Raw genomic sequence first — 16,924 nt, 5'->3', positions numbered from 1 at the left:
TAAGCGATTAGCTGCGTCTCATTCTCGTGAAGCACTACTAAACTTTTTAAAATAAAAACAAGATTGTAGATTAGTGGTGAACATGTTTAATTTGTGAGTGCATTCACGTCACCTGAATTTATTATTAATTTATTTATTGGAATTTTGCGGGCAACAATGGAACCCATGAATGTTATCTTTATGGTTAGTGAATGAAGTCAGCTTTCAAAAAGTTGGGCTAGGGGGTACGTTGGTAGTGAAAACAAGAAAATACAATAAGTTTTGTGAAACAAAATTGAATATTTTTATCAATTTTAATGTTTGCCGAGCTAGCTAGCATATTATGTGTATCAATTTTAATTTTGCTATTTTCATATTTAAAGAATGGACGAAAACAGCGGCGATGAAATGTCATACATTCCCCAAGTTGGAGACAATCAAAAGCCAAAGATTGGGATGAAATTCGAATCTTTAGACGAGGCGTTTTCGTTCTACAACCAATATGCACGAGAATCTGGTTTTAGTGCAAGAATGAGCAATAGCAAAAAAAGTAAAAAAACAAAAGAAGTTATCTGGAAAAAATTTGTATGCTTTAAAGAAGGACATACAGATGCAATCAGATGGAGTAAACAATCAAAAAGTGATGTACCAATAAAGGAAATAGCTAGTGGTGAGATTCGAACTGGATGTAAGTAAAAAATTTCAGTTGTGAAGGAACAGACCGGTCTTGGTTGGGTTATTAGTACCTTCATGAAAAGTCATAATCATCCACTATCAACTCCTTCAAAGGTGCATTTGTTGCGCTCACATTGTACTGTTTCTGCAGCAAAGAAAGCACTGAGTCAACAGTTTGCAGAAGAGAATGTACCTACTTGTCAACAAATGCGATTGTTTGAAATAGAGTCTGGAGGACCTGAACATGTTGGTTGCACAGAAAGAGATATAAGAAACTACGAGAAAACGCTTAGGGATGAGCACAAGGGTATTGATGCCGAAACATTGATTGATTTCTTTATGTCTGAGAAAGACAAGAGCTCAACTTTCTTTTTTGATTACGAGACTGATTCAGACAATAGATTTATTCGTTGTTTTTGGGCGGATCCTGTGTCACGGAGGGCATACACTGCATTTGGTGATGTAGTGGTGTTTGATACAATATATAACACCAACAAATATGGGATGATTTTTGCATCATTTGTAGGAGTTAATCATCATCATCAGACCATTGTTTTTGGTTGTGGATTTTTAAGTGATGAGAAAACTGATTCTTTTGTTTGGTTGCTTAATAAGTTTCTGGAAGCCATGCCTAAAGGAGCACCAAACTTGATCATAACTGACCAGGATCCTGCTATAACGAAAGCCATAGCTGAAGTTTTCCCTAAAACAATACATCGATATTGTTTGTGGCACATTCTAAACAAATTCCCAGATAAATTGAACCCCGTGACTTTCCGTGACCACTATCAAAGCATAAAAAATGTCATCGTACATTCTACGACTTCTATTGAATTTGAGAGATCGTGGGAAGATGTTATGAATTGTGCTAACTTCGTAGAAAATGATTGGCTGTCATTGATGTATGAGTTGCGGCATAAGTGGGTGCCGGCTTATTTCAACCATGTATTTTCTGCAGGAATGTCAAGTAGTCAGAGGTCTGAAAGTTCACATGCATTTTTCAAGAGGTACGTCTGTAACAAGAACTCATTGATGGATTTTATAATTCGTTTCAATAAGGCACTTCGACACCAAAGACACAATGAGTTAGTTGCCGATCATACTGATATGAACGAGCGGCCAAAGGTTAAATCGAACTGGCCAATGGAACTGCAAATGGTGAATGTATACACGAAAAACAAATGGTTGGAGTTTCAAAATGAAATTAGTCTGAGTCATGGTTATTACGTGCAACAAGCATCTATCGGAATTGAGTTTGGGGTTTACAATGTCATTAATTTTCAAGGTTCTTCTTCTGCCAAACATAGGCTGCTTACGCATGACATACAAAGAGACGATATATCATGTAGTTGCATGAAATTTCAATTTGAGGGTATTCCGTGCAGGCATATGTTAGCATTCTTTCGTATCAACCAAGTGTTCCACTTACCTGATCAGTATATACTCAAACGGTGGACAAAAGATGCAAAAGTTGGCGTACTATACACTATGGCTGAGCAAAATTTGGTCGACGATCCAGAAAGGTGTTTGATGTCTAGACATATGAGGTTATCTTGTAAAGCTTCAGCTTTAATTGATGTAGCATCTTTCAGTGATGAGGGGACAAACTTCTTGGCTGATGAGTTTGATTCTATTGATAGCAAAATGAAGGAGATGAATATTAATAGAACGTTAAGCAGTGGAATTCAAAGTAGGAGTACCTTCGATAAAGCCATTGGTATCATTGATCCTTCAGAAATAAGAACAAAAGGACGTGGGAAGAGACTAAAATCATCGAAGGAGAAATCAATATCAAGGGGCCGACAGTGTCGTGGATGGGGGCATCGAGGTGTGTCACATGACAAACGCAACTGTCCGAATTTGAAAGACGGGTATGTGTGTTTTTTTTAAAAAAGTTTATAATTTCTTTAATTGTAATACGGATGACAAAGTTCGTTTATCAGGTCAACACTAAATAATAATAACACAGATGAGAACTCAGATGAAGAAGATTTTGGATCAATAGATGGTAACTCAAATACATAAATTAATTTTTGCATATAAATATTGTTTCTTTGATAATATTTCACTAATAATCGTTTTCATATTTACAGGTTGTACAAACACGTGGACAACTAGAATGGACTTCGACGACTGAAATTAATTTGTATGTTTTTATGTTGGATGGTGCAAAATTTTAATAAGATAATGCTCTGCTACAATGTTTGAGCTATATTAAAGTTAAATTTTAATTACATATTTTGTTGGAAAAACATTGTGAAGTTGTGTTCATATTCCTTGAATAATAATAAGATAGCGCTATGCTGATTTCTGATGCAATATTTTCTGCAGGAATGGGGCTGATCGAAGTTGCAATTGGTAGGATTCAGGGTACTTTTCCGTAGTTATTTTAATAAGATAATGCTCTGCTTCAATTCATGGTTACAGTCATTGCAAATTTATTGCATGTTAGCGCAACAACTTTTGACTATATTTAGAAATGGACGAGTCATGACTTGTGAGAATGTTACCTTCTTCCTTTTGGCATCATGGATGATTATAATAATTTACTATTGATGGTTTTCTATGCAGCTAGATGCACCTCTCTCAGAACTCATGTGTCACAAGTTCAACATCTATTGGTTATGTCATTCGTCTTATGCTACAGAAGAGACATAAGAGTTTTTACACATGCACATGTGAATAAGCTTAGCAAAACTTCATCATCAATGTTACTTGATGAATTTTTTTAGCTGTTAGGAAGCAATGCAAATTCTTGAGATAGGTTCTATTATCTGCTTTAATTAGCCATGCCTTTTGGATTGTTCAATTAATTAAAACTATTGTCATATATTATTTTCCATGGAAGAGAAAGGGCAGACGGTGATTGTAGGATATATGGGTCCAGACTGGGAATGCTTTTTCTACTACCAAAACGGGAATTTTGCTTCAATATGCATGCATTAAAATTGTATTAGCTTGAAATTGCTCGAACGAATCTGGAACGATATTTTTTCCACATAATACATACATAGATACCATGTGTAAAAGATCTATTTGAGTGCCACAATAGCAACAGAAACAAACTTCTTCCAAATGTAACTTCACTAATATAGAATTGCATAGCTAATATTGATATTTCATACCATGAGTGCCACAGCATAATAGTTAAACATGGGAACATAATCAAAAACTGTTTTTATATCTGTCCGATTATTTTTTAAAAATTTAGACATTTAGCGACGGTTATTTACAAACCGTCGTTATTAGCGACGGTTTTTAATAATCCGTCGTTATGAGCGACAGATTAATGAAAACCGTCGCTAATAAAGCTGTTTTAAAATTTTTAAAAAATAAAATAAAATGCACGCGTGGGCGCCAGCCCACGGTTACCCTGCACCCAAGGGTGCAGGGTAACAATTCTCTATATATATATATATATATATATATATATATATATATATATATATATATATATACACATACTAAGAATGTACACGTGCGATGCACATAGGTGACTAATAATGAAAAATATAATAACGAGAATTAGATAATGTTTAAAGTCGTTTGAATAACAACATGTTTATAAGTATTTATCAATCTAAATATATCGAAGCACAATACATAAAAATATATCATGACAATAAATCATATATATTCACTTATTTATATGACATTTTTCAATCCACGACATAATACAGCTCTCTTAAATGAAAAATCAGAAAAAATATTTTTCATTCAAATATCATTCAAAATGAAAAAAACAATAAAAATAAAATTAACAGAATAGTGAATTTTATCAAAATCAAAACTAAAATTTACTTAAATAGAGTACACATAGACAAAAGTTAAATAAAATTCTCTTAATTTACTAAATTATTATAATAATGTTAAAATAAAATCATTAAACTTGTTATTAAGGTAAATATCACTTTTGATTTTGTTAACTTTTTACACATTGCTGATTTTATTTAATTTCTATGTTTTTTTAGAATACATATTATAGATAATTCATTTTATATCTGAATCAATCATTTATAAATTAATATTGGTGATTAATAATTTAAGAAAAATAAAATTTTAACATAAGACAATTCAAATAAAAATATATAGTAAAAAACATATATAAATAAAATAATATGTAATACTCAGTTAAAAATTTTATATGTAAAATTGTAATATATAACAAATGATAATAAACTATCAATATAATTCATATTTATTATAAAGATAATATTGATTAAATTTTTTTTAAAGCTTATATCATAAATTTTGTTGAGGATCAGGCTGAGTTTAGAAGGGGGGGTTGAATAAATTCAATGGCCAACTTATTAAATTCTTTCGAATGATGTGCTAAAATCCTGTTAGAGATTTTAACGATTCTTGTTCAAGTATAAAGACCAGCAGATCACAAAATAATGTGCGGAAAAAGATCTGTTGGTCAGTGGGTGAAAAATGATAAAGCCGAAAAGCAGTAGATATCACAAGAATTGTTTCTGGAAGTTCGAAGATAAATCTTCTACGTCTCCCCTTCTTCTATTTCCAGAAGGTATCACTAAAAGACTTCGGTGAATACAGCACAACAACTGTACACACCCACTTCAATAGGACTTGCCCTTCGCCTGTTGAAACTCTTAGCTTTACAACTCATGTCACGCCCCGAAACTCGGGATTGACACCGGCGTCGCTTATCAATCACAAAATCGAAAAACGACCAGCCTCGTAGCACAGTATAAACCGAAACCAGTTTATTTCATAAATTTGCAAAAACAACCATTGCCTTTACAAAACAATCAACTGTAGCTCGGTACTTGGCCAACATATCGATACCGATAATGCAATCAAAATCAGATAAACCAAGCACAATACAGTCTAGCTCAATCGTATGTCCATCATACTGCAGTATACAAGGTTTCACAGATTTCACTGATATCACACCTGTTCCTAACGGAGAAGAAACAGACACTACCGCAGACAATGACTCAATTGGTAATGCACGACTCAATGCAAACCTCTCAGAAATAAAAGTATGCGATGCACCAGTATCAATCAATACATATGCAGGATAACCAGAAATAAAACAGTTACCTGCCACAACATCATCAGGTGCATCCTGTGCCTGCTCCTCGGTCAAAGCAAACAATCGGGCCTGCTGTCTAGGAGGCTGGCTCGCGGTCTGGCCCCCTCCGTAGTCGCGGTCTCACAAGATAATGCTCTGCTACAATGTTTGAGCTATATTAAAGTTAAATTTTAATTACATATTTTGTTGGAAAAACATTGTGAAGTTGTGTTCATATTCCTTGAATAATAATAAGATAGCGCTATGCTGATTTCTGATGCAATATTTTCTGCAGGAATGGGGCTGATCGAAGTTGCAATTGGTAGGATTCAGGGTGCTTGTCCGTAGTTATTTTAATAAGATAATGCTCTGCTTCAATTCATGGTTACAGTCATTGCAAATTTATTGCATGTTAGCGCAACAGCTTTTGACTATATTTAGAAATGGACGAGTCATTACTTGTGAGAATGTTACCTTCTTCCCTTTTGGCATCATGGATGATTATAATAATTTACTATTGATGGTTTTCTATGCAGCTAGATGCACCTCTCTCAGAACTCATGTGTCACAAGTTCAACATCTATTGGTTATGTCATTCGTCTTATGCTACAGAAGAGACATAGGAGTTTTTACACATGCACATGTGAATAAGCTTAGCAAAACTTCATCATCAATGTTACTTGATGAATTTTTTTAGCTGTTAGAAAGCAATGCAAATTCTTGAGATAGGTTCTATTATCTGCTTTAATTAGCCATGCCTTTTGGATTGTTCAATTAATTAAAACTATTGTCATATATTATTTTCCATGGAAGAGAAAGGGCAGACGGTGATTGTAGGATATATGGGTCCAGACTGGGAATGCTTTTTCTACTACCAAAACGGGAATTTTGCTTCAATATGCACGCATTAAAATTGTATTAGCTTGAAACTGCTCGAACGAATCAGGAACGATATTTTTTCCACATAATACATACATAGATACCATGTGTAAAAGATCTATTTGAGTGCCACAATAGCAACAGAAACAAACTTCCTCCAAATGTAACTTCACTAATATAGAATTGCATAGCTAATATTGATATTTCATACCATGAGTGCCACAGCATAATAGTTAAACATGGGAACATAATCAAAAATTGTTTTTATATCTGTCCGATTATTTTTAAAAATTTAGACATTTAGCGACGGTTATTTACAAACCGTCGTTATTAGCGACGGTTTTTAATAATCCGTCGTTATGAGCGACGGATTAATGAAAACCGTCGCTAATAAAGCTGTTTTAAAATTTTTTAAAAAATAAAATAAAATGCATGCGTGGGCGCCAGCACGGTTACCCTGCACCCAAGGGTGCAGGGTAACAATTCTATATATATATATATATATATATATATATATATATATATATATATATATATATATATATATATACATACTAAGTATATATACATACTAAGAATGTACACGTGCGATGCACATAGGTGACTAATAATGAAAAATATAATAACGAGAATTAGATAATGTTTAAAGTCGTTTGAATAACAACATGTTTATAAGTATTTATCAATCTAAATATATCGAAGCACAATACATAAAAATATATCATGACAATAAATCATATATATTCACTTATTTATATGACATTTTTCAATCCGCGACATAATACAACTCTCTTAAATGAAAAATCATAAAAAATATTTTTCATTCAAATATCATTCAAAATGAAAAAAACAATAAAAATAAAATTAACAGAATAGTGAATTTTATCAAAATCAAAACTAAAATTTACTTAAATAGAGTACACATAGACAAACGTTAAATAAAATTCTCTTAATTTACTAAATTATTATAATAATGTTAAAATAAAATCATTAAACTTGTTATTAAGGTAAATATCACTTTTGATTTTCTTAACTTTTTACACATTGTGGATTTTATTTAATTTCTATGTTTTTTTAGAATACATATTATAGATAATTCATTTTATATCTGAATCAATCATTTATAAATTAATATTGGTGATTAATAATTTAAGAAAAATAAAATTTTAACATAAGACAATTCAAATAAAAATATATAGTAAAAAACATATATAAATAAAATAATATGTAATACTCAGTTAAAAATTTTATATGTAAAATTGTAATATATAACAAATGATAATAAACTATCAATATAATTCATATTTATTATAAAGATAATATTGATTAAATTTTTTTTAAAGCTTATATCATAAATTTTGTTGAGGATCAGGTTGAGTTTAGAAGGGGGGGTTGAATAAATTCAATGGCCAACTTATTAAATTCTTTTGAATGATGTGCTAAAATCCTGTTAGAGATTTTAACGATTCTTGTTCAAGTATAAAGACCAGCAGATCACAAAATAATGTGCGGAAAAAGATCTGTTGGTCAGTGGGTGAAAAATGATAAAGCCGAAAAGCAGTAGATATCACAAGAATTGTTTCTGGAAGTTCGAAGATAAATCTTCTACGTCTCCCCTTCTTCTGTTTCCAGAAGGTATCACTAAAAGACTTCGGTGAATACAGCACAACAATTGTACACACCCACTTCAATAGGACTTGCCCTTCGCCTGTTGAAACTCTTAGCTTTACAACTCATGTCACGCCCCGAAACTCGGGATTGACACCGGCGTCGCTTATCAATCACAAAATCGAAAAACGACCAGCCTTGTAGCACAGTATAAACCGAAACCAGTTTATTTCATAAATTTGCAAAAACAACCATTTTCTTTACAACTAAATAAATTGAATAAAATGAATAAATTGCGGAAGCGTTTACAATTAAAATAAACCTACTAAAGTTCTTAAATCTTTGCACCAAAATTCGAAATACAATTAATTTCACCAGCCCCAAAACTGGTCCGACTCTTCTTCCTCGACCTGTTCCTCTGATTTATCTTCAGATTTATCTGGGAAGGGTTGTAAGGGGTGAGTATTTGGGGAAATACTCGGCAAATGGGGGCCGTTCGAGTACACAACAACATGCATGAAATTCGAAATACATACACACACACACCATGCATATTTTGACTCATACCACGTTCGTATCATTGACCTGACACTGAGATTCCTCTACTTTCAATGGTTTACTAACGTCAGTCCCTAATTTTTATTCCTCTAAGGGGGCGAGGCCGAATGAGTTATATCCCCACCGTATGAGGGTCATATCATAGTTGGGATTCCCTCCCATATCCAGTTGGATCCTCACAGTGTCAACGTAAAACTTATGCACAAATCATAACCAGAAGGGGTAGAAGAAGAATTGTACTCGACCGAAATTTCGAAAATACGAAAATAAATGCACCGAAAATACCCAGTTTAAAACAAGCCCGCTTACCTTAGACTTCTTGAAGAAAAAACGTGAAAACTCCAGTGGCTGGACTGCGGCAGCGCTTCGCTGTGCTCGAAAATCCTAAGGACTAGGGGAGGGGCTCGAAAATTTGAGTAGAGAATGGTGTGAGTTTTCGAGATCCATGCCCTCCTATTTATAGGGGTTGGCTGCTATCCTGATCGTGTATCAAATCGCGTTGATTCTGAATCAAATCTTTATCTAAAATCGTGATCAAATCTACCTTTATTCTTTATCCTAAATTTTGAATTGTATGTATATATCCCAAGGATAATTTTCGAAATTATGCCTTGCCCAGTCTGCAAAATTTCGACTTTTGTGTCTAATTCCCAATATTCGGTAGATTTTTTACTTCCTAAAATATTAAAAATTATATTTCTTAAATCCCACAAATTTGCATACTTAAATCCGAAATTTAGTGGTATTTTTCCACAAATAATATTTGGATTATTTTTCCTAAAATCCTGGTAGTTGAACTTTTAAATTTTTCCCAGTCTGTATTTTATATCGCGTAGACTGCTCTATATCTGATGATTTTCGAAAAATCCCCTAATAATCCTTCAAAATTTCGAAAATCACAAGATAAAATCCTCAAGATTTGATTGGGTTATCTTCTTGCTTGCATCTTTATCCAGGTGTATCAAATCTTATGTCTATATCTGGAAAAATTCTGCATAACTCAAATTCTGAAAAATAATATACACGATACTATTTAAATTCTTGAGTAAAATTATTGTACACGGTAGAATTATCCAATCTAAAAATTACAACTACTATCACGATAAAATCGAGATCTCGGATTTTACATCCCTCCCTCCTTATGGGAAGTTTCGTCCTCGAAACTTGGGTTGGCTTGGTCTATGAAGAGGTACGGGTATTGGTTCCTCATCCTTTCTTCCAGCTCCCACGTGGCTTCTCTTTCGGTGTGGTTAGACCATTGTACCTTGACGTAGGGAATGATTCGTCGTCTCAGCACTTGGTCCTTGGTGTCCACGATTCTAATGGGAACCTCTTCGTACTTCAGCTCTTCTCCCAAGTTGCTTTCGACTATGAGTGGTTCTACTTCCAACACGTGGCTTGGATCTGAGATGTATTTCCGTAGCCGGGATACGTGGAAAACATTATGAATTCTAGACATGTTTGGCGGCAGCGCCAATCTGTATGCTAGTGTGCCCACTCTTTCCAAAATTTCAAAGGGTCCCACATAGCGAGGGTTCAGCTTCCCAGCTTTACTGAATCGGACAACTCCTTTCATAGGCGAGACCTTTACGTAGGCCTTATCGCCAACGTTGAATTCCACTGGTCTTCTTTTCAGATCTGCCCAGCTCTTTTGTCTGTCTTGAGCTGCCTTGAGTTTCTCTCGGACCACTGTAACCTTGTCTACTGTCATCTGTACGAGATCGGGTCCTACCACTGTCTTTTCTCCCACTTCATCCCAATATAAGGGTGACCGACATTTTCTTCCATACAGAGCTTCATATGGAGCCATCCCAATACTGCTGTGATAGCTGTTATTATAAGCAAACTCGATCAATGGTAGATGATTGCTCCAATTGCTACTGAATTCTAGGGCGCATGCTCGCAGCATGTCTTCTAGGGTTTGAATTGTTCTCTCGGTTTGGCCATCGGTTTGAGGGTGATAGGCCGTGCTAAGAGTGACTTTCGTTCCCATGGCCCCTTGGAAGCTCTTCCAAAAACGTAAGACAAACCTTGGGTCTCTATCGGATAGGATGCTCACTGGTACTCCATGAAGTCGTACAATATTGTCTATGTACAGTGTAGCTAACTTGTCCAGATTGTAGTTCATACGGACGGGTAGGAAGTGTGCAGATTTTGTAAGTCTATCTACAATTACCCATATTCCGTCTTGACCTTGCCTCGACTTTGGTAATCCTACCACAAAATCCATGGAGATGTGCTCCCATTTCCACTCGGGTATCTCCAAAGGTTGCAATAATCCTCCAGGTCGCTGGTGTTCTGCTTTGACCTTCTGGCATACTTGACATCTGGAGACGAATTCCGCTACATCTCTTTTCATGCCATTCCACCAGAAACTATTCTTGAGGTCCCTGTACATTTTCGTACTGCCTCGGTGGACTGAGAATTTTGACTTGTGCGCCTCTGTCATTATTTCTTGGCGGAGGTTGTCACTGTCGGGCACACACAATCGTCCCTTCATCCACAAGACTCCCTTGTCGTCAATCTGATGATCCTGAGACTTCCCTTCTCTGACTTGCTCCTTAAGTTTAGTCAGTACCGGGTCTCGATCCTGGTTTAACTTGACGGTCTCCTATAGGCATGGCTGGGCAGAGAGGGACGCTAGAGTTATCTTGCCTGGGCCCTTTCGACTTAGCGCATCAGCCACCTTGTTTGCTTTACCCGGATGGTAACTTATGGTGAAGTCATAGTCCTTCAAGAGCTCGATCCATCGTCTTTGTCTCATATTAAGTTCTTTTTGGGTGAACAAGTACTTGAGACTCTGATGGTCCGTGAAGATTTCACATTTAGCACCATAGAGGTAGTGCCTCCAAATCTTTAAGGCGAAGACAACCGCTGCTAGCTCCAGGTCATGAGTAGGATAAATTTGCTCGTGCGGTTTCAACTGTCTTGACGCATAGGCGATCACTCTTCCTTCTTGCATGAGTACGCACCCTAGGCCGTCCTTAGAGGCGTCACTGTAAATAGTGAAATCTTTATTCTCTGCTGGCAAGATCAGCACTGGTGTGGATGCGAGTTTCTCTTTCAGTGTCTGGAAACTTTTCTCGCAATCCTCACTCCAGGTGAATTTAGAATTTTTCTGTGTGAGCTTCGTCAGTGGCACGGCTATCGAGGAGAACCCTTCGACAAATTTTCGGTAATACCCTGCCAATCCAAGGAAGCTTCTGATATCGGTGGCGTTCTTCGGTCTCGGCCACTCTGTAATCGCCTCTACTTTCATTGGATCCACTGACACTCCTGTTCTCGATATCACGTGTCCTAGAAATGACACACTTCTCAGCGAGAATTCATACTTGCTAAACTTAGCATAGAGCTTATTTTCTCTTAAGATTTGTAGAGCAAGGTGAAGGTGCTCTTCGTGGCTCGCCTCGTCAGGAGAATAGACGAGAATATCATCGATGAATACCACTATGAACTGATCCAGGAACGGCTTGAACACTCTGTTCATAAGATCCATGAATGCTGCTGGTGCGTTGGTCAGACCAAAGGGCATCACTGTGAATTCATAGTGCCCGTATCTGGTTCGAAAGGCTGTCTTGGGAATGTCTTCAGCCCTGACCTTCAATTGGTGATATCCTGTCCTGAGATCCAGTTTAGAAAAGACGGCGGCTCCTTTAAGCTGATCGAACAGATCGTCTATTCGAGGTAGAGGGTACCTGTTCTTGATTGTGATCTTGTTCAACTCCCTGTAGTCGATGCATAATCTCATACTTCCGTCTTTCTTCTTCACGAAGAGTACTGGAGCTCCCCAGGGGGACACACTCGGTCGAATTTGCCTTTTATCTAGCAATTCTTGGAGTTGTTCTTTTAATTCCTTGAGTTCGGCTGGTGCCATCCTGTAAGGTGCTTTAGAGATTGGTGCTGCACCGGGAACCAGACTAATTTCGAACTCAACTTCGCGGTCCGGAACTGTCCCTGGGAGTTCTTCTGGAAAAACATCCGGGAACTCACATACTATTGGGATGTCTTCTATCCTCAGTTCGACTTCTCCTTGCACTTCGCTGATCATGGATAGGTAGATGTCTTCTCCGGATTTCATGGCCCTCCATGCTTGGGAAGCGGAAAGGAGTGATTTCCGTTCCTTGGATTTACCATGATACACGATCTCCTCCTGATTTGGGGTTCGGAGCTTAACTCTTTTCCCTTTACAGTCCACTATTGCATCGTTTTTGGCTAACCAGTCCATCCCTAGAATGATGTTGAAATCGACCATAACCAATTGTATCAAGTCGGCACTAAAAGTCTGATTAGCGATACCGACTTTACAATCCTTGTGAATTTCATGAGTTTCTATGGTCTTACTTGTAGGTGTGGCTATCCGGAAAGGTTCGGCTAAAGATTCGGGCTTAAGTCCTATTTTCTTAGCAAACCTCTTAGACACAAAAGAGTGTGTAGCACCACAGTCAAACAATACATAAGCAGGTACTTTTGAAGAAAGATGGTACCTGATACGACTTCATTGGCGCCGTCCGCCTCTTCCTGATTCATAGCGAACACCCTGGCATTAGGCTTATTCTCTTTTGGTTTGTTGGGGTTAGCTCCCCCATTCGGCCCAGTTCCCTTGTTGGGCCCAGCTGTTTGGTTGGCGGCCGTAGGACAATCTGCGATCCTGTGCCCCGCTTTCCCACATCCGAAGCACGCACCACTGGCTCTTCGGCATTCCCCGGGGTGTCTGAAACCGCATTTTGGGCACGGTTTGGGTCCTTGGTAGTTAGTGGCTGCTGCGTGTTGCCCTGAAGAAGGTCCGCCTGCTTGGTTGGGTTTCCTGAACTTCTGACAACTCTGAGAATACTGACTCGTATGTGGCCGCTTGTTCTTATTCTCTCCCTCTCTTCTACGGATATCGGTTTCAGCTCGGATAGCTGCACCCATAAGATCTGAAAAATTGGCGGGCTGATAAACTGCTAAGGCTGACTGGATTCTGCTATTTAACCCTTTCTTGAAGCGGTGCAGCTTCAAAACTTCGTCCGCCATGATGGCCGGAGCTTAAGATCCAAGGGCATTAAACTGAGACGTGTACTCCACTACTGACATCTCTGGAGTTTGAGTGAGATTTTCAAACTCGCTTAGCTTCTGCAATCTGACTTCTGCCGGGTAGTACTGTTTCAGAAATATTTCTCGGAAGTTCTGCCATGTGATTGGTCCAGCAGCGGTTATGGCTGGCGAGACTGCTTCCCACCATTTAGCTGCCTCGTCCTCCAGAAAAGGCACAATCACATCCACTTTGAGTGCCTCGGGAATTTCCAAAAGCCTTAACTGAGTTTCAACACTCTTCAGCCAATACTGGCCAACTTCGGGATCAGCGTCCCCTCTGAATATCGGACATCTGTTCTTACAAAGGGACTCGTAATGAAATTTGATTCCATTCGGTGGTGGTGGTGGAGGTGGTTGATTGGCATTTGGGTTTCCCAACACTTGCAGTGTCGTGGCCACTATAGTGGCAATGGCCATAAGATCAGCTCGGCTTAGATTAACTGGAGGCGGTGGTCCATTCTCCTGTCGATTCTCCTGCCTGTTTTCCTGTCTATCTTCCTGCCTGTTTTCGCGATCGGTATTAGCGTAACGTGGGTTTCGGTTCTGTCTTGGGGGTCTGCCGGCCATTTCCTACAATCACAAGTTCTAAGAATTGGTACGAGTAGGTTTTATGCAATAGATTGCGCAGAAGTAAATTGAAATCAATGGAACAAATAAAATATTTTATTGATTTCTCAACAGAAAATAAATGAACAAGACCAATCTAAATAAATGAACATGACCAATCTAAAAATAGATAAATGTACTGAACAAAAGAAATGTAGCAACAACGGAAACAAAAAAAAAATGGTCCATCAAACGTTCTAATCTGCTATCTCGCCATTTCCCACTGCCATATCAGGTGGGACTTCTTCCTCCTCGGGGTCATCAGGCATCTCTGGGTCTATGAACTCTGGCAGCTGCATCTGAAGACTATGATTCTCTGATTCCAACTCCGCAATCTGTTCCCTGTGGGTCAGAATCTTTCCTATCGCGTCGTTCAGTTCATTCCTTGCATGTATATCATTTGCCTTAATCTTCGCGAGGAGCTCTATCTTCTTCATTTTACCTTTGTCCACTTCCTTGGATAGCCTTTGATTACCTTCACTGTAACGAACCGTATTTTTATACTTAAAATTTGCGGAAAAATTAAAAATTTTCTTAAATAAAAACATCCACACGGTCGTCACTCATCATCCATAAAATATCTTTAAAATCCACCATCACAATTAAAATTTGCTAAAAGAGAAGCTGTCTCGAAAAGTCTCACAACCCAATCATAAAATCAGAGTATAAATGTATTTTCTTAAAAACTTAAAATAGCGTATGCGGTCCTCGGGTCTAGCCTCCCGCTCAGTCCAAGCCTGCCCCTTGGTCGCCACCTCCCGTCTCCTCATCAACATAGTCACCTGCATCGATCAAGTCTAGTGAGTCTAAAGACTCAACACGTATAAACTGGGATAACAAGTACTACGTAATAAAAATCGCATGCATCTTAAAAATAGAACGTACATAACTTGAAACTTGAGCTTGCATAATAACCTTGAACTTGCATACATATATATAGACATGCCATAACGTGAAACTTTCATATTCATAACTGCATACTTGAGCATACTAAAACATACATGACTTCATCATTTTTTTGTAGAGGATGTTTCAAAGCAAGTGACCCATACATAATAAACGCCTGATCAGACACACCACAGTACTGGGCTGACAGGGACGTATCCACTGCCGCATACATGAGATCCCCGTTCATAATTTAACGGGCTGGTTGGTCCCCGTTCATAATTTAACGCTTTCCAACCACGATCTAACCCGTTCATAATTTAACGGGGCGGAGAGGTCCTCGGCCACGTTCACCGACTTCCAAACCCATTCATGATTTGGTCACAAGACATTTAGCATACCTCAAAAACTTAAAATATTTTCATTGCACGTCATACATACTTACTTGGCGTTGAGGGATTCGTTGGACTTCGATCGGGGCCGTTGCTGCACATACTAACATGAATTTGCATACTTCACTTGCATAACTTAACGTAGAAATCGTACTTACTCTCAAGTTCAATCATTACTTAGGACATTCTAAAATTTCCCATGACACGACCTTGATAATCCTTGCACTAAATCATGACATCAAACCTCAAAGCATACTATAACATTTTTCCCAAAATAGAAGGACACGCACCCCGTGCCTACATCCGTGTAGGGGTCCGTGTAGACTCGGGTTAAAAGGGTTCGGAAAGAAAGGTGGACACGGACCCCGTGCCAGGGTCCGGGTGGAGGTCCGTGTAGACTCTAGAAAAAGGCTCCGAAAAGAATCAAAGGCACGGACCCCATGTCAGGGTCCGGGTGGAGGTCCGTGTAGACTCTGTAATGGCGCACCAAGAGAAAAACAAAGACACGGACCCCATGCCAGGGTCCGTGCTTGGGTCCGTGTACTTGCGGGACAAACGAAGCTACGAAAATTCTGTACATGCTTTGCTCAACTTTCTAGACTCGGTTGCACGGACTATGAAACGACACCCCGAGACCCATCCTATCATACTCTAACATCAAACCATAAACGTACAACCACCCAAGGCAACGATGTTCCCCTACGACACATCCAATTCAAAAATAGCAATTGACACCAATTTGTTACCTACGACTTCTAGTGCGTGTGAGTGCCTATCGACACTAGGCGACGCATCAATTGACATCCTATCATCGTAATAATCATACCTAGACACAGCAACGATCACCCGTCGATCTCCAACGAAGCCTGCAACAAAAACTACAAGAACACAATTTTCGTAAAAGTCCCAGTTTGAGCAGTCCCACGAAAAACATCATAACTCACTCGATTTTCATCCAAAAATCTCGAATTTTATATCAAATCGAAGGTATCGAAAATTTCTACAATTTTCTAGGTGAAAGTTTTCTCAAAATCCCGACAGAAAAATCGCAGTTTTTATCAGAACAGTAAGTTGCGAGATTTCAGATCTAAAAAGTATTTCAAATGCATTCAAACTATTTTCCGCTAACGACGAACGTCACACATGGATTTTCACGCATAAAATAACACGACGCATACTATGACAAGATAGATGCAGAAAGAACAGATTATACGTGCCTTTTGATAATAAA

General features: G+C 37.9%; 1 protein-coding gene across 1 annotated transcript; it reads left to right on the top strand.

Annotated features, from left to right (window-relative positions):
• Positions 1 to 363: 363 nt before the first annotated feature.
• Positions 364 to 3,038, top strand: LOC140802819 (protein FAR1-RELATED SEQUENCE 5-like). Its single transcript, XM_073158439.1, has 4 exons — positions 364 to 667; positions 806 to 2,525; positions 2,598 to 2,662; positions 2,986 to 3,038. Exons 1-4 carry the CDS (start codon positions 364 to 366, stop codon positions 3,036 to 3,038), a joined length of 2,142 nt encoding a protein of 713 aa, XP_073014540.1.
• The last annotated feature ends 13,886 nt before the right edge of the window (positions 3,039 to 16,924 follow it).

The sequence above is a fragment of the Primulina eburnea genome, chromosome 10, assembly GCF_022965805.1.
Source record: "Primulina eburnea isolate SZY01 chromosome 10, ASM2296580v1, whole genome shotgun sequence".
NCBI lineage: Eukaryota > Viridiplantae > Streptophyta > Magnoliopsida > Lamiales > Gesneriaceae > Primulina > Primulina eburnea.
This window is presented reverse-complemented; position numbering and strand designations above follow the sequence as displayed.